This window comes from Enhydra lutris, unplaced genomic scaffold (genome assembly GCF_002288905.1).
Source record: "Enhydra lutris kenyoni isolate GAN:26980312 unplaced genomic scaffold, ASM228890v2 scaffoldscaffold84, whole genome shotgun sequence".
Taxonomy (NCBI): domain Eukaryota; kingdom Metazoa; phylum Chordata; class Mammalia; order Carnivora; family Mustelidae; genus Enhydra; species Enhydra lutris.
The window spans coordinates 4,740,324-4,759,902 of NW_019154168.1; the positions used below are offsets into that span (position 1 = coordinate 4,740,324).

General features: G+C 38.9%; 1 protein-coding gene across 2 annotated transcripts in view; it reads right to left on the reverse strand.

Moving 5' to 3' along the window:
* Positions 1-19,579, reverse strand: part of LOC111161325 (ATP binding cassette subfamily C member 9) — a 160,189-nt gene that overhangs the window by 12,291 nt on the left and 128,319 nt on the right. For both annotated transcript variants that reach the window (XM_022524915.1, XM_022524916.1), the window contains exons 29-34: positions 17,460-17,562; positions 6,702-6,803; positions 6,010-6,130; positions 4,433-4,563; positions 3,594-3,672; positions 956-1,064 (exon numbers count right to left, since the gene is read on the reverse strand). In XM_022524915.1, coding sequence (XP_022380623.1) covers positions 956-1,064; positions 3,594-3,672; positions 4,433-4,563; positions 6,010-6,130; positions 6,702-6,803; positions 17,460-17,562 — 645 coding nt within the window. The remainder of the gene's footprint in view (positions 1-955; positions 1,065-3,593; positions 3,673-4,432; positions 4,564-6,009; positions 6,131-6,701; positions 6,804-17,459; positions 17,563-19,579) is intronic.

Consider the following 19,579-nt stretch of genomic DNA (forward strand, 5'->3'; position numbering starts at 1 on the left):
AGAACATGCAATGCTATCTTAGAGGGTCCGTGCTGCACCAACCACAATAGTAGTATTCGTAATAAATCTACCAGACACATCAATTCACTACAGCATTGCCAACTAACTGGATACATCCCCAACTTTTAACTTTTACAGCTGAATATTGAGCACTCTTACGTCCATTTTCTCTTCAAGACAAAAAGAGGTGGCAATACTTCTTTGTAATTAAGGTAGAGGAGGGGAGCAAGAGAGAACAAAGGATGGGTGCAAGGAGCGACATGACCTGGTGGGTAATGCCACGGTGCACTTTGGAGTCAGACAAACTTTACTTTGAATTGCTGTTCTACCACTTACTAAGTGCGTGAACTCAAACAAGTTAAAGCTTCTCTGAGGTTCAAAATTCTCATCCGTAAAATGAGGGTAATAACACTAGAGCAGTGCTTTGAGGATTTAATGAGACAAGTATTTAAAGCACTTAGCAGATAGTAGATACCTTTTTTTTTTTTTTAACCTGTAGGAAACCATAAACCAGGCATGGAGAAGATTGTAGCAGCTTCTTAAAAGCAATTTTGGCTGAAAGAAAAATTATGAGGGATGGGGGAATCAAGGGATTAACCAAACTCAATATCTGCTAAGCCCAAGCCAGATGCATAAGTAATAGGCAGGACCTCTGTAGGGTAGAACACCTTAGAAATGTCTGCCAAGAATCACTGCCCCAAAGACAGAGGAAAAAGTGACTTGTGGAGTCAAATTGAAAGAGCAGAGCTCCTGGAAAAACATAAAGGACTGGCTTCTATAGGTTAATTTAGCAACTCTAGGGTTTCCCAAACCGAACTGTTGGCCAGAATATTCGATCGTATCATCCTGATAATGTCATTCACACCTACCTGAAAAACAGTTCTGAGTAAAACACTCCTATGAGCCAAAAGTTAAACCCCGAGACATTCGGGTTTCTGTTGAATACAACACCTACCTAATAGAACCACTGAATAGTATTGGATCCTGCAAAATGATCGAAAGTCTAGAACGTAGTGTGTGCAGTGGCAGTTTTGAAATGTCTATCCCATCAATGACAATCTTTCCTGTTAAACAAAAAGAAAAAAATGCAGGGTTGTAGTAAAACTAAAATAATATTTGTTTACAAATTGAAAGTACTTTCTAGTTCAGGGTTGAAACTCAGAAGATAAAGCTTTCCATTTAAGTATTAGAAACATCATTATGCATTTCTATGAAAAATATACATTTTGGTGGTATGTTCTCTTTCTTAAGTATTCTCTCTTAAAGTGATTCTCAATTTTTATTCAGTTTCCATGGTTCCTACAAACCAAAAGTACTTTTTCTCAATGGGTCTTCTTCCTTCCAATATTTATCCTTGTTCCCTGTTTTATTTTCCTTCACAATGTACTCGATATACATTTACTTATCTTTTTTTAACTGTCTCCCTCTCTCTCCCAACTAGAATATAAACTCCTTGAAGACAGTGATTTTTGTCTAAATTATCCACTCTTTTATTGATTGAACAGGACAGTGCATTGCAAATAAGATAATTCTATGACAGGGCGCCTGGGTGGCTCAGTGGGTTAAGCCTCTGCCTTCGGCTCAGGTCATGGTCTCAGGGTCCTGGGATTGAGCCCCACATTGGGCTGTCTGCTCAGTGGGGAGCCTGCTTCCCCCCTTTCTCTGCCTTTCTCTCTGCCTGCTTGTGATCTCTCTCTCGTTCTCTCTCTGTTAAATAAATAAAATATTTTTTAAAAAAAGAAAAGAAAATTCTATGACATAGATATCAAAATTTATTTTTTTTTAAGATTTTATTTATTTATTTGACAGACAGAGATCACAAGTAGGCAGAGAGGCAGACAGAGAGAGGAAGGGAAGCAGGCTCCATGCTGAGCAGAGAGCCCGATGTGGGACTCGATCCCAGGACCCTGGGATCATGGCCTGAGCCGAAGGCAGAGGCTTTAAACCACTGAGCCACCCAGGTGCCCCTTTTATTTGTTTTTTAAAAGATTTTATTTATTTATTTGAGAGACAGAGAGAGAACATGAGAGGGGAGAAGGTGACAGAGAGAAGCAGACTCCCCATGGAGTTGGGAGCCTGATGCGGAACTCGATCCCGGGACTCTGGGATCATGACCTGAGCCAAAGGCAGTGGCTTAACGAACTGAGTCACCCAGATGCCCAGATATCACATTGTAATTAATTTCTCCATACTGTATTTAGATTTATTAGAGACTTGTGCCATCTTGATATCTTTTCCTCAAATTGTTAAACTGTTAGATTATTTTATCACATCACTTTGTGCAAAGACAGAACTGCCATATGAAATGAGCAGGCCAGACAAAGAATGGCAGGTGGAGCCCCTTTTCCAGCTAGATTTAGATTCAAGAGGAGACAAAGTGATCAGCTAAACTTTCTTTCAGGAATAACACATTATCTATTAAAATCTTAATATCCTAATGCTAAAGAAGAGACTCAGTCATTGATTGCCCACATGGGTCCTGGAAGCATGTTTCTGGATTCATAAAGAACAGGCTAATCTAATATGTTCAGTTACAACCACAGATTTGTCTGTTTGTTTAATGAAAAGTGTCAATCAACTGTATTTGGATCATCTAACTGGCTTATAAGGCAAATCCACTGAAAGTCCTTAAAAAAGATACCTGTGTTTTATTTATTATTACTAGCCATGGAAGAGCAACCTGCTAATCCAGCGGCTGATCCCTACTCTGCTCCTGAATCCAAACCCCAAGGAGATTGCAATTCCTGTAGTTCATCTCTGTTCATAAACTGATTCCTCCACCTCACAGGGCTGTTGCATAGATTACATATCATAAACTGTCAGGTACAATAAAAATGTGAAGTACTATAATCCTCATTGCAATCATTTCATATAATAATAGGAAGCACTTCCTTGAGCTGATGACCAAGCACATTGCTGGATCCCCTTCTACTCAAGACGGTTTACAGGCTCGGCTATTTATAGACCACTTGATAGACTAAATAATGTGACATATTTTTCTAAAGCAAAGATTAAATTATTTCCATGTATCATGTTATTAATAATTCTGTAGATGAATAAATATTTTTTTATATTATCAACATGTGCTTGGCCCTTAGCAGGTTGCCATCGCACAAAATGTTCCGCATCATTAAACCTTGTTATGAAGGTAAGAGTCATGCACCAAAATTAATAGTGCAGATTATTTATCTCCTTGCATTTTTTTTCCTTTGATGGAAATGGGTGTGTTTTTAGTTTGAGCAAAGCAAGACAGTCTTCCTTTCTCTCCCTTCCTCTTGAAATGCCACCTACATCTACGGCTGTTCAAAATGGGTGGCTTTGTTTTCATTTTGTCAGTTTATTAGAATTCGTTAACAACAATCTCTGGAACCAAGTTTAGAGCTAATAATTTTATTAACAATTCTGTGTTCATTCTTTACTTCTAGACTGTTGACTTGGGACACCTGCCTCAATCCATGGGTTGCAGGCTGCAAAGTCCTCATAAATCTTTGCTCTTTATTTCTGCAGGAATAGGTAAGTTGAAGTCTCACTTTTTTTTTTTTTTTAAGGAAAAGCACCACATAGCCAATGAGAACATTTAGTTAGTAACTTACCATCAAATATATCCACCATTCTGAAGAAAGCCAGTGATAATGATGACTTTCCACTGCCGGTGCGACCACAGATGCCCACCTAAAAAATAAGTGTCACTTAGAGAAAAAAGGACTCAGAAAACAAAAACAAAAACAAAAACAAAACAAAAAACAGAAGATGGGCAAAAAATATTTTTAATTTCAACAAGATGCTATGGGGAAACTGTACCTCTATTTAAATAGTTGTAATAAATTATCATTCTTTTCTTAAGTCTCCTTTATGTATCATTATTAAGATAAAAACACAGAATCCTCACAAATCTTCAATGATTTCATTCTAACTCTTTTTATTTGTATGTGGCTGTGGTGTTTTTCCTTCGTGGCTTAATTTTTGCACTTAGTATCTTGTTGGCCTAATAAGTAAGTATTCAATTTTATCTTAGAAGTGATGATTTTATAATAAAAAGTAGATGGACTCCAATTTTTTTCTGCACACTTCCTCTTTTTAAAGTAGCTAACATGAATCATTTTGGGACTAAAGCTAATACAAATGCAAAAGTTCTCAAGGGGATGTCTGATATGGCTGTGATCCAGAAGCCAGAAATTTGGAAAAACACACATATTGGTGATTTTCCTCATCTTCATGGGAGACTAATGAACAGCAATACAATTTAAAGAACGTGCATTTTATCCTGGTTCTCTCTCTTTTCTCTTTTTTGTAGATAATTTGACCTGTAAATTGTAGGGAGTCTTATGTGAGCCCAGTGAGAATGTACTTGGCTGAACGTCTAAGAGCTTAGCTAGTGATCAAGTGGCTCCTTCTCTGATCTGTACGAAACAAATGGCAGTGAATTCCATACCTTTTGCCCGGGTTTGATGTAAGCTTTGACGTGCTTAAGAACAGGTTTCAGATTATTTTCATATCTCACACACAAGTCATGAATCTTGATCTCTCCTTCCTGTGGCCAATGTTCTGGAACTTGAGAGGGGTCTGGGGGGTGAGGGTGGGATAGGGGAAATCAGAGGGAGAGGGAGAGAAGGAGACAAGGAGCGGGAGGGACGAGGAGGGAGAAGGAGGGAAAGAGAGAGACAGGAAGAAACATACACATACTTATATACATTTTTACATGCAAACATATCCTTTTTTAAATAAATGTAACGCCATACTGAGCCAAATTCTGTATCTTTTTAAAACTGAAATTACATTCAGAGCAAAGGCCTATTGATTGAGAACTTTCAAAGTAGTTTTTGTGCGTGTTTCTTTTTGAAGCATGAACAATCATGTCTTTTCTGCATTCTACCACTTGATTCTACTGAAGATACTTCATCTGCGAGTTGATTCATATGTTCAGTCCATCAGTCATCAAACAGCTGAGTGCCTAAAAATATGAGAGGTGTTGTGCAAGGTCTTGGGAATATGGAGATGAAAGTCATGCCTCAAGGTGCTCCCTATGTCCTGGGGAAGCATCAGGATCTACAGTACTGCGTGCAGTCACATGATGGAGTCCAGCCCAAGGCGCTCCGGGAGCACGGATGGTGTAACCTGAGAGTTCCAGGAGGACTTCAAGAGAAGATGGTGACTGAGATGAGTCTTAAAGGACCAGGGATGGGGAGATTTGTTTCAAATATATATGGAGAGAACAAAGATAAAAAGAAACCACAGCATGTTGGATAGGTGATGAGAGATGTGACCAGATAGGTGGGCAAGGAACTGTTGAAGAGTCTAGTGGTCTTAGCTAACTTATCTGGATTTTGTCCCTGAAGACCTAGATAGTTATAGAAGGATTTAGGCAGAAGAATGCATTTTAAAGATTTTACTTATTTATTTGACAGAGAGAGAAGTCACAAGTAGGCAGAGAGACAGGCAGAGAGAGAGGGGGAAGCAGGCTCCCCACTGAGCAGAGAGCCCGATGCGGGGCTCCATCCCAGGACCCTGAGATCATGACCCGAGCTGAAGACAGAGGCTTTAACCCACTTAGCCACCCAGACGCCCAGAAGAATGCATTTTAAGCGTGAAATTTGAATTTAAGAAAGATCATTCTATCTTCAGTATTGAATTCCCTGCCAATTTTATTCTAGCAAAGCTGAGAATCTCAATGAGTAAGATCCAAGTTTCTTGACATCTAGGTTAATAGGATCTTGAGAAAGAGAACATAATAGTTCATAATGTAAATTGGTAATGAATGTAATATTCTTTATAATTCTCTTTAACTATTACTACATAATACCTATTTGGAGTCTGTCGTGTCCCAAACTTTTCAAGCCTAAATAGTTTTATCATTTCAGGTGTACCTCATAAAGCAAGGTCAAGACGAGAAGGGATTCTCTGGATATTAAAGTGGAGAACAAAAGCAAAAATGACAATGTGTCTGACATACAACTAATAGTGATATAAAATAAACATTTGAGTGAAAAAAAAGAATATTTAGAATAATACCCATAGTGCCTTCATAGTTCTCAGATTCCATAGTCAAGAAACTGTTCACTTTCTTCACTGCCCCCATCTGGACCTCCAGGTCAGCCAAGTTCCTCACAACCCAGTTCAAATAATTGGTTATCTGTGTCAGGTGACAAAAAGAAGTTAACACATTTAAAATAAAGTAACGATCTTTGTAATCACTGGATATTTTAGGATAGGACGACTTGGACAGTTAGTGTACATTATGTAGTACACTTCATAACATCAGGGAGGGTGTTATGGGATAAAGCAGGCAAAGGAGGTGTCCACTCTTCTTCAAGGGTCCTCACATGTCAATGATTCATAAACTGTCCTCTGATTTCCCTGCACAAGTTGCATGTACTTCTGTTTGCACTTATCTCATTTATATTCATATTCATTTTAGTGTCCCCAAATAGGCTGTGAACAACTTAAGACGAGGCTCTCAAATAGCCTTGGGAGTGCTCTCACCATAGTTTTTGAGGAGTTTCTAAAAACCAGTTTGCAATATCAGAACTGAATCCACAGTGTCCTAAAATGCTGGGTTTAGGCTCCAATCTCCATTATTTACAAGATGTCATTTTGTTACAAATTTCAATCTGCTCCTCTTATGTCCATGAATAGGAGCTGATAACAACTAGAGAAAGTACCTCCAACACTACATGAAAAGAGGTGTTTTCGTCCATACCTACCGTCAGTGCATACAGAAGACCCAAACCCACCAATCCAGAATTGGAAGAGCCGCTGATGGAGGCAATAGACGCCGTGAGGACAATGCAAGCTCCCAGATAATCCTAGAAAGGAGCAAGAAAAGGCGTTAAAAGATTCTCCTCAAGTTCTTAAAATATCCCAATCAATTTACAGATGTGATCACCAAGACAGTACATATCACTTCTTGTGTGTCCTGTTAAGCTTCCGAGGAAGGGTACCGAAGATAGGGATGAATGCCGACTCACCACGTTAAGTCTGGAATGGGCGTAATTCAATGATCTCATTGTATCCATGCAGAAATGGATTCAGAGAAGTTTGTCTCTTGCCAGAAATTCAGCTCCAATTTGTGGCCCAACCAGCAACAGACAAAGGGTTTCTTTTTCTCCTCCGCTCCCCACCCCCACCAGCCCTTTCTATTGCATTGTGTTGCCAGATAAGCAATTATTTGGAGACTTGATTGCCTACCTTAAATTTCTTTCTTTTTTTTTTTTTTAAAGATTTTTTATTTATTTATTTGACAGAGAGATCACAAGCAGGCAGAGAGGCAGGCAGAGAGAGAGGAGGAAGCAGGCTCCCCTAGAGAGCAGAGAGCCCGATGCGGGGCTTGATCCCAGGACCCTGGGATCATGACCTGAGCCGAAGGCAGCGGCTTAACCCACTGAGCCACCCAGGCGCCCCATCCTACCTTAAATTTCATGTGTGCTTATTTCTGGGTTATGACCTATCTCCCTTGTGCGATATAGTAAGGGACCTGCAGAAATTTGCATCTGGCTGCCTTGTTGAGATCGACATCTAAACTTTTTGTCAAATATCTGGGTTCAGAGACTGGGACATTAAATCTCCAGATTCCATGAAATAAGAAAAAGGGTTATATTTAGTCATAAATGGGAAGAGTGGGCCTGTCTTAGAGCATCTGAATTATCTATGGTCTATCAGTGATAAACTCTTCTATGGAATTTTTAAAAATTCATTGAAGTCAGTCTCTTACTCAAATAAGAATTAGGGCACATCTGTCCATTTTCTTTCCTTTAAAAAAAAAAGATTTTATTTATGTATTTAAGAGAGAAAGACAGAGCACAGGGGGTGTGTGGAACGGCAGAGGGAGAGGGAGAGAATCTTAAGCAAGGTCATGGTCAATGTGGGACTCAATGTCACGACCCTGAGATCATGAACTGAGCTGAAATCAAGGGTCGGACGCTTAACTGACTAAGCCACTCAGACACCCCACATCTGTCCATTTTTGAACACGTCTTTCTTTCCCATTCCCCAGCACTCTTAGGCACTGTTACGTCTTATCATTTGAATAAAACATCTTAAAAACTTTCCATGCTGATGAGTCACATGCACCAGAAGCAGGTAATATTTCAGGCATGAGCACCTCTAGAACTATTTCAAGTCTCATTTCACTTGTGACCTTCCTAGCTAGAGATGTCTCTGATCCCTCAAAAAAAAAAAAAAAAAAAAACACACACACAAACAAACAAACAAAAAACAAAACCCAATAACTAGGTGATAAGGCTTTAATGACAGTAATGGAGTGTTTAACATGCTGGCGTCAACAAATGAAGTTACTCAAATCGGCTCACATGTGCGCATTCCTGCCTCTTTTTAGAACACATCCAAAGATCCAGGTCTCGAAGAGCAATCAATAAACCCAGCCTTGAAATCAGAGATCTGGGTTCAGAGGCTGACTTTGCCAATTACCACACAAATACTTTAAACCTCTTTGAAACTCAGTTTCTTTGGGAAATAGAAATGATACCTAGTTCAAAGACTTTGAAAGGACTCAGAAAAGATTAAATACCCATTGGATTTCACCACCTCCATGTACCAGGGTGTCTTTTTTCCTCTGGATGATATTCAAATTTTTGAAGAAGCTTAAAAGTTTATGTGTGCCATAAAACATCAAGGGTTACAAAGAGGAACTAAAATTTAATTCCATGATGATTTTCATGATCTTTACAAAGAATAAAGAAAGAAATCATGCAGAGTTACTCTCTTGAGGCAGTAAATTCCCAAGAGGTAGTAAATACTCCTTGGGTTGCTTCTTCACGTTGGACCATGTGTTAAGAACTCGTCACATCCCCATTAGAGAGTACTTCTTCCTTTTCCCTTTATTTGAAGCAACAACTACACGGGTGCATAATCTAACCAGTCTGGGCCACTCTTGGAATATGAATTTTTCCTTCCAGCCCTCTGTGCAAAGTTAATATTTCTGAAGGTATGCCATAAATTTGTAATTTCTATATTAGCTTTTATAAAAAGATCCATAAAAATTTTCTGTGATGAGTCCCAGAGAGTAAGTTAGTATCAGGAGATACTTTGAGTAAGGACCTCCCTCCCAGCTTGATATAAAGAAAAATGCCATTCAGCTTCTGAGAAATTTCTGTGGGTAAAGGACACACTAAGGATTTGAAACAAGGCACCTTTTTATTAACTTCTATTCTCCACTTCTTCCCAGATGACCTTATTGGGAGGAAGAGCTTTGTTCATTCATATAGTCATTCATTTGTGTTTGTGTGTGTGTGTGTGTTTGTGTGTGTGTGTGTGTGTGTGTATTTGTTTTTTTAAAAATTCTACTTACTTAACAATACAGTGTAATGTTCGTTTCAGGAGTAGAATTTAGTGATTCATCACTTACATAGAACACCCAATGCTCATCGCAAGTGCCTTCCTTAGTGTCCATCGCCCATTTAGCCCATCTCCCCATCCATCTCCCCTCCATCAACCCTCTTTGTTCTCTATAGTTAGAAGTGTGTTTTATGGTTTGCCTCTCTCTCTCTCTTTTCCCCCCATGTTCATCTGTTTCATTTCTTAAATTCCACATATGAGTAAAATCATATGGTATTTGTTTTTCTCTGACTGACTTATTTCACTCTCTAGCTCCATCCACGTTGTTGCAAATGGCAAGATTTCATTCTTTTTTTTAGTGTATGTGATGCCGAAGTGAACACTCCTTCTTTTTTTATGGATGAGTAATATTCTGCTTCTTTATCCATCAGTCAATGGACACTTGGGCACTTTCTACAATTTGGTTATTGTTGATAATGCTGTTATAAACATCGGGGTGCGTGTGTCCCTTTAAATCAGTATTTCTGCATTCTTTGGGCAAATACTTGGTAGTGCAATCCCTGGGTCATAAGTTAGTTCTATTTTTAACTTTGTGAGGAACCTCCATACTGTTTTCCAGAGGGGCTTCACCAGTTTGCATTCTCACTAGCAGGGCAGGAGGGTTCCTTTGTCTCCATATCCTCGCCAACATCTGTTTTTTCCTGTGTTGTTAATTTAAGCCATTCCGACAGGTGTGAGGTGGTATCTCATTGTGGTTTTGATTTGTATTTCCCTGATGCCGAGTGTTGTGGAGCATCTTTTCATGTGTCTGTTGGCCATCTGGATGTCTTCTTTGAAAAAATGTTTATTCATGTCTTCTGCCCATTTCTTGGCTGGATTCTTTATTTTTGGGGTGTTGAGTTTGATAAGTTCTTCATAGATTCTTGGTACTAACCCTTTATCAGATATGTCCTTTACAAATACCTTCTCCCATTCCGTAGGTTGTCTTTTAGTTTTGCTGATTGTTTCCTTCCCTGTGCAGAAGCTTTTTGTCTTGATGAAGTCCCAATAGTTCATTTTCGCTTTTGTTTCCCTTGCCTCCAGAGATGTAGTGTCTAGTAAGAAGCTGCTGTGGTTGATACCAAAGAAGTTGCTCCCTGGGTTCTCCTCTAGGATTTTGATGGTTTCCTGTCTTATATTTAGGTCTTTCTTCTATTTTGAATTTATTTTTGTGCATGATGTAAAGAAAGCGGTCCAGTTTCATTCTTCTGCATGTGGCTGTCCAGTTTTCCCAACAACATTTGTTGAAGAGACAGTCTTTTTCCCATTGGATATTCTTTTCTGGTTTGTGGAAGGTTAGTTTACCAGAATGTTGTGGGGCCATTTCTGGGTTTTTCTATTCTGTTCCACCGATCAATATGTCTGTTTTTGTGCTGGTACCACATTGCCTTGATCACTACAGCTTTGTAATATAATTTGTCCAGAATTGTGATGCCTCCAACTTTTTCTTTTTCAAAATTGTATACATTCTTTTAAAAGTATAACAATAAAATAATCACCGAGTTTCAAGAAATGGATAGTAGACAGTAGGCCTAATGTAAACATTATGAAGGAAATGCAAAACATTATGCACTCAATCTGTCTCTTTTCTTCTCTTTTTCTCTCTTTGTCTCACACCACACCTCTCCCCATTAAATTGACTATGGAACCTTACATTTTATATTGGGGCCTGGATTCACTCATTATATAGAACTAAATGGTTAATTCAGTTAGATGATTTAAATTATTTTCTATTGACTTAAAAATGGTAATTCTGGCAATAGATAAATCGCCTTAGCCTGGCAGTACTGCCAGCAAGAGAAGTGAAGACAGACGAAGGGAGGGAAGAGAGGAGCCTGATGAGTAAGTCTGAGCTAGTATATATTTTCTGGCTCTCTCTCATGGCTAATGTTTTTAAAACTACTTGAAAGATTCTCAGTATGATCATCAGACACTGTTATTTTTATTATTAGTCCAGTATATAAGGGAGGGAGAGGGAGAGACTCTTAAGCAAGGTCATGGTCAATGTGGGACTCAATGTCACAACCCTGAGATCGTGAACATACAAATGTTGACATATTGTATATAATAGTATAATATCTTAATATTTATATAGATATCTATTTGTAAGATATATATTTTACATATATAAAGTATACATATATTTTTTATTTAACTTCAAGGTAGTTAATATACAGCGCAGCACTGGCTGGGAGCAGACTGCAGTGATTTATCACCCACCTACAATACTCAATGCTCATCCCAGCAAGTGCCTCCTTAATGCCCATCACCTGATTAGTCCATCCACCCACCAGTCACCTTCCCTCCAGCAACCCTCATTTTGTTCTCTATATTTAAGATTCTATTATAGTTTGTTTCCCTCTCTGTTTTTATCTTATTTTCTTGTTTTATTTTTTATTAAAGATAATGTATAGAGATAAATGTTTTTGACATCTCAGCAGTAAGGGATAGCTTTTGGAAGTACATTGATAGCACAATTTCCAGGGGATGAACCCGTTTTCAAAATCTACAGTCTACTAAATTCATATAGACACGAGAGCTTAAAAGCCAGTATGTCTGCAGCTTAGTAGCTATATAACAAAGTTATTTTATTTATTATAAAAAATATTCCTCATCCCTTTTTTTAGAAAGTGCTATTCTTCTTGTCTTCTAGTTATATCAACTAGATAGTTTCGGATCTCTCCTGGACTATTGCCACTGCTCAAAAATCTTTTTTCTATGGAATATTGAAGGGAAAAAGTAACATTTGCAAGGACAGGACTGTGGGACATGGATTGTGCTAGGTGCTCTCTGTAATAAAGAGTATGAGTTCTGGTGTCAGAAAAAATTATTTTTTCTAAAAAAAAACAAAACAAAACTTTTTATAATGAATTTGGAATGTTTTAGAGTCATTTAATTAGATTTTCACCTTGATCTGCATAAGAAAGGAAGCTCCTTTGTGCACCATGTTTATCAAGAAGACTCATAGCAAAATCACTAAGTTCCATTAATTTCCCTTCAAACCGTTCAGGAGTACAGATGTGTGAAGTTGATTGATAGTAAGAGTTTGTGTTAGCTCTCTATTTTTCACTTCATTTACCATTTTTTAAAGATTTTATTTATTTATTTGTCCCAGAGAGATAGAAGGAGAGAGAGACAGTGCACACAAGCAGAGGGAGAGGCAGGCAGGAGGAGAAGCAGGCGCCCCACTGAGCTGTAGGAGCCACTTAACAAGTTTAATGAGTTACAAAGTGATTATATACTTACACCTTCTTTCCTTTCTTTGCAATATGCCAACAACAAAATAATTTCAAGGCAATAAATTAAGAAAGGAGGAGTGGCTGATCTGAATAACTCACACAAAAGAGAGCAAATACTTAGGGATTACTAGCAGTATTCATTCTACTGCTTAGCCCTTACCCATCCTAACTAATCCATTCCAAGAAAAGAAACCTGTAGTCAAAACGAAAAAGAAGCTACTGCACATAAAAATTGCCAGTTCTCCAAGAGGGCCCCACTGCCAGACATTGTATCTGGATAGTGATAAACTATAACTTCCATCGAGTTTGTGAATGCAACACTCCTTCCAGGGATAAGCCTCTGATTTCCAAGTCAAAAGAGAGGCCTCTTGTCCAGATTTCTAGTGATTCAATGACATGTATCTATCTATGGGATTATAGTGAAAACAGGAATTTTCTATAAGACAGACTTACAAACAGTTAACAGCAACATAATCTCTACGCAGCCCTCAGCAGTACCACTCTCTGGTACCACTGAGTATCTGGGAGCATAGAGCAGGGCCTCCCAACGACAAGATCAGAGCACACCTGTCTGTGGTGGAGTTAGGAATACACAGAAAAGTTCTGTGCTGTTTCGTAAAATCGACTCTTGTGCAAGCTCGCCCTGAAGGCTATTTTCACTTAAGCCTGTTGATGCTAAAGTTTTTTTGGTTTTGGTGGTTTTTTTTTTTTTTTTTTTTTTTTTTTTGGCTTCCTGATGTGAATTTTCTTTTATCCTTTCACCACACAGCAAGACAAAGCCTTGGAAAGACAGCCTTTAGATAGAGTTACACAATTTTCTCAAATGGAAACACCGATGCCAAAGAACTGGAACTGTTTAGTGCAGGGCTGAAGAGAAAACGCCGTGCTGAACAAAGGACGTAAGCAGCATTCAAAGGTTAGGCTGTAGAGACACCCTGCACATGACTGGGGCCCACTTCACTTGGCACCCAGAGGAACAACACTCCCCTCTCTGCTAAAGCAAGCCGGGTGGTCACAATCTAGCTCCTTACCCACCAGCCAAATTATTCTTTTAGACTCTTGTCCTTTTTTGATGCGAGTATATTGTGACCTTCATTTTTTTCCTAATTCAGAATGAATATGAAGTGACTACGGTGGGCAGGGCTATGTAGTCCATAGGGAAAGCTGTTTACTCAGAGAAAGGGAATAACTTGTGATTGTCTTAGCTCTTGCTTAACTTGACCAGGAAAGGAAACGAGAGCCATATATTTAAAATAAATTAGGGGGACGCCTGGGTGGCTCAGTTGGTTAAGCAGCTGCCTTCGGCTCAGGTCATGATCCCAGCGTCCTGGGATCGAGTCCCACATCGGGCTCCTTGCTCATCAGGGAGCCTGCTTCTCCCTCTGCCTCTGCCTGCCGTTCTGTCTGCCTATACTTGCTCTCTCTCCCTCTCTCTCTCTGACAAATAAATAAAATCTTTAAAAATAATAATAATAAAATAAAATAAATTAGAGAATAAACAAAAATTGGATGGGGCTCATGGATCTTCTGAAATCCCACAAGAGGTGTTTTTCTCTGGTTCCTCCTCCTTCCTTCTCCTTGAGATTTTCCATCCAGGGAATTCAGTGGCATTGCTTCCGAAAGCTTGAACTGAGAGTGAAGAGGAAGGAAAGCGAAAAATAGCCACAGAAAGCAATGATAAGTTTTCTCCTCTTTCTCTTTATGAAGGTGATGAGTCCATGAATTAGAGTTGGTGAAATCCCCAGATCTGCATCAGGAAATCCTGTTTGCTTCTTCTGATTTATGCCTAATGCCCCAACCTTCCTTGTACCGTTTTAGTTGTGTTTCTGCTACAGGAACTCTAAGAATATTTGCTATAAGCAGATATTTTTGCTAAATGAGGAATATGGCAAAGAACAGAGAAAGGAGGGGGTGTGTTGTTACTGTAGGTAAGTAAGATCAACGCAGATTCAGTGGACCGAATAGAAGTTTTCATTACTTATTTTTCTAATGACTTACAAGGCAGAATATGTCCAGCTGTGGGGGTCAGAGAACAGTTCACACCCTCGTCCCCAAGGTCCTGTGTCTCAACATCCATGTTTCTGACACAAGATCCACTTATTTCAAACTGAAATCGTGTCTCCAGTGATGGAGATGTGTCCACAGAGCACAATAGTAATGAGGTCATTATATGTGTATAGTTGGGAGAAAAGTTACTTCCTAATCGGAGTTATCTAGTTAACTGATTCCATACTCCTACTATAGCATATGTTCTTGAATTACACATTTATAGTTGAATAAAGATTCTGATATTAACATATTCTAAATAATATCCTGGTTCTAACGAACACTCTCAAGGTACTCAGAAGAGAGTGAATCTGACTAGTTTAGGTCGGATCACTGGGGTCGTCTAGAGGTGTGTGTGTGTGTGTGTGTGTGCGTGTGCATACCCACATAAACTTACTGACACACACAATTAGGCAAAGGAGACAAATCATAAACAAAAGACTTTGGACCTTGATTTCTGTCAGCAGAGATATCCAGAATTTTACAATAAATCAGCAAGTTCCTTTCCAAAACTTACTTTTACCCACCAGAAACAGAAGCAAAAGGTTCCTTTTTTTTTTTTTGGTATTGGTTTTTAAGGGAGAGCTCTGGTAATGAGACCAAACAAGAATTCTTGGAAGGATCAAAATGCACAGAAAACAAAGACAAGACACACCAACAAATGTATCTTTAAGGAACAGAATAGATGGCAGAGCCTGCCCTTCCTGTTTCAAAAATCAGTATTTTCTTTAGGTCTCTACAGCTGAAAACTTGAATTCTTTTACATTTGGGTTGTCCCTCTGCCTTTTCACATGGGGTTTAAAGTAATGAGCCGTGAGTCAAACTGAACTAAAGCCATTCTGAATCTGGCCACTCTTCCTCTCTAATTTCTCCTGACCTCCCCTTTCTTGGCAGTCTGAAGGCTCTAATATCTTGTCTTTTGGCTATGAGAGCAGAACATATGGTTTGCTTGAAGATTCTTATTAAACACTTGTCCATTAACCTGACAGTAGGAAGTGCTAAAGAACAGAAACAGGAGTCCAGTCAGACATTCACCTCAAGTCCAAAGCAAACACACTTGCCCCCTAAAACACCTGCTTGATCTCCAAGTTAAGAAAAATCAAACAACGAAGGTAACCATTGACATTTTCTATTATGATCTGGGGACATTCTTTCATCAAGCTCTTTCATGATTTATTCTGTTTTTCAGATATGACTGGGTTTTTTTTTTCTTCCTTAGAGAAAACAAATTTAAAAGACAAATAGAAGTTTAAAACAATGAATTAGGGTCTGGATAGGATCTGGGAATAATGTCTTAGTTTTGTTATAAATCAAGCAACATTTCATCTGCCTTTATGCTCTCTATAGGTAATTCAGGAAACATTTTGCCCAACCCCTATAGCTAGCTGGAAGGAATTTCTTATCAACAACCAATGCTTCTATCTAAAATTTGTAAAATATAATTGTGTTATGTCACTGAATAATTTCTACATTGTAACGAATATAATGGAAGAGAGTCTCTGTAAACCAGTGGGAAATCATGACAACTAAAGCCCAAGATGGGGGCAGGGGCACAGTCCAAGAATCCATATCAACCCGTATCCATCCATCAACAACTCAGATTATACTTGGGCTCTTTCATTTCCAACTCATCAAACTCCTTTTACTATCTGCCTTCTTTGGTCTGTTGAGTTTTGAAAGCCTGAATATAGTAGACATTATAGCCTTGTAATAGTACAGATAAACTTCCTTTTCCTTTGGACAAATGGATAGATAATTATTTTCTTATTTTATTTTTATTTTTTTAAAGACTTTATTTACTTATGTGAGAAGGAGAGCACAAGTGGGGGGGAGGGGAGAGGCAAAGCGAAAGGGAGAAGCAGACTCTCCACTGAGCAGGGAGCCCGATGCAGGACTCCAAGCCAGCACCCTGGGATCATGACCTGAGCTGAAGGCAGTGGCTTAACGACTGAGCCACCCAGGTTCCCCGATAGAAAATTATTTTTTTTTAAAAGATTACAGACAACTCATCATTACCACCAAAGTAGCTTATTTATAGTACAGATTATGCAGACCAGTCTGCAAACTACATTTCCTTCCTTTCTGGAACTTGTGTCCCATCCATCCCCTGGCTCATACTCCAGCTGTTTGGCTCATGAACCATTTACCACAGCAGGTGCTGTTTCCATTCACTTATTTATTTATTCATCCTTTCATTCAAAAGACATTTGTTGAGTGCACCTGCTAATCAGGAAACTAAGGGCTTTATATTATTATTTTTCATCCTAATATCCCCATGAAGTACATATTCTTATTCCTATTTTACAGATGAGGAAGAGACTCAAATTAATTAACTTGCTAGATCAAGTCTGTATGATGCCAAACCATGTGCCTGTCCTCCTCCTTCACAAGGGATAGAAGGCGGCGACAGATGATTAATTACAGTTTTTTACATTTTGAGCTAATGTGATCCTCCACTGGCTTAAAACATTGAAAGTCACCATCTCTTCCAGGCTTGCCCTGCTCAGTGAAGGAAACGAGTGCATCTGTTCACTTGTCAAATTTGTTCTTTTGAAAAAAAAAAATGAAGTTATACAAACATTTGCCATTCCATTAACTTATGCGATCAAGAGACTAATGAACACAAAATGAATTTTTGCTTTTTGGGCTATTTGTCTTGCCATTAGCTAAAACATTATTACAAATTTCATCTGTAACATAAACAAACCTGAGCTATTTTAATGTTCGGAAAAAGTGAAGTTAGTGTGGCTCTCGGTGCAAGACTAATTTTTACAACCATCTCCCTCTTTGCATCAGGCCCCTTTTTTGTTTGGATTCCATTTGGAAATCATGAAATGGACATACCGTTCTGACCTCTAGCCATCTGTTGGCTGCTGAGAGAAATAAGTAGGCAATGTTGTTCGTGTCCGTCAGTTCCAGCATACGTTGCTTAAATCTGGTTTCATGCCTGTAGAAAACGAAAATATTATCATGCTAGCCACCAACAGGAGAAATAATAAGAAACAGTCACACTTACTACTACACTGTTTACTCAACATCGTGACAAACGGATGGGATGGAATGACTAGTAAATGGACTCCTACTTCAAAATAAAGGCCAGCTGCTACTGCTTTGCTGCATGCTTACTGGAGAGGGTGTGGTCCCGTCCTCCTTCCTTTCTTAGACCCCTGCTATGAAAAGGAAGCTTTCTGATGACAAATTCCTATTAAGGATCACTTCATAAATTCCCTCATAATTTTGTGGCCACAAAAACAAGGCACGGCCTATGTTGCAAGGACCTTACAAAAACCAGAGTAAGTTGTACAGAAGTGCATTATGCTCTACCTACTTTTTATTGCCTTTTTTTTTTTTTTTTTACTTTTCCAAATAACACAGTTAAAGGTGGGTGGGAGGAGCTGGACGAGGACCAGAGAAGACAGGAAACTATGCATGTGTAACAGGCAAATAGATACTTTTAAATTTCTCCTTCTGCTGGGGTTTCTGGGAACCAAAGAAGGAAACTGAGTAGAAAGAAGTAGAGGATGGAGGTCCTTGGAGGCGGCAGATTTTCTTGTTAGATGAGATAGCTCATGCTCAAGGTTCTAAAATATTTGTAAGGATGGTCACTGCACGAAAGGAACTCTCAGCCTATGGTACTTATAGGATTTTATGACAAATACAGTTTAGATATTGATCCCTGGCCAAATTCAGTTCATTCTTGGAAATCAACATCATCAGACCAAATACTGGGTAATCCGTGTTAAAAAATGAAACTTCTAATAAGAATCTTATCCATCTGAACATGTGAGCTACTTTTTCACAGAACTCATGCTACATGGTGATAAATCTTTCCAAATAACAAAAATAGTCTCTTTTCATTTTTCAGTTATTTTCCGTGAATAACAAAAACAATGGAAAGTTGGATAATATAATCAAAATAACTGATTTGAAGGTTGGAGGAAATGCCAAATCAGAATGTGTTCTATTCACTCTTCATGGCCTTGACTGTTCATATATGGACCACTTGTCTGTGCATTATGTTCGTAAGGCATAGCCAAGTTTCATTTGACAGCTCAGAAATGATTCCTGTTTGATAAAAGACTGCCCCAAGTTTCCCCAAATCTTCAAATAAATTTGCAAAACTTTATATTAAACCATCACTATGTCACAAGTCCTGTGTGGGGTGTTCACTTGGCCCACAAAGTCGTCCATACAGGCCAATATAAAGCAGATACTTGATATCTGTCCAATCCATCTGATCATTCCAATATGCCAAACCAGATAAATCAGATAACTGAGTCAGACAACATCTGATCTACAATAATCAAAGGATTTGGCAATCAGAGCCAAATAATTACCTCACTTTGAGTTATGAGTTTGCAGCCTTGACCTAAATGCCATGTACAGAAGGACCTACATGAGAGAGCAACTTACTGGAGTGGGCCTGAGCAGTCCCAGGAACATGCCTGTCTTGTTCTGGGATGGCCCCTTAGAACTGAAGAGAGTGAATAAGGAAAAGGCAGGATGGCCCACAGGACTAGAGGATTTACTGCAATAGTGGATATGAACAGTAATGAGATATATCCACCTAAGGAACAACATTTCTGTATTTGCAATGTTAGGGAGATTTTTAGCCATTCATTCAGAAACTTTGCCAAACACCAACTCGATGCAAGACATCGGGGGGGAAAAATATATATATATATGAACAAGATGTAACCTCTGCCCTTGAGGAACACTGTCTTTAGGGAAGGAGGTAAACACGGTATTAACAAGCAAGGACCATGCAACTCAGAAGCTGGTTATAACAGCCCTGTGCATGAAATGCTACTTAAATATAAAGTACGGGGATATATAAAGGAATATAAAGAAGGGGGCGATTCGCACAGGGAAGGAGCTGGAAGATGGGGAGAGAAGGAGGATTAAGCAAAGTTTCATGGAGGACCTGGAGGATGATCCGAGTGGGGTTTTTAAGGATGAGCTGA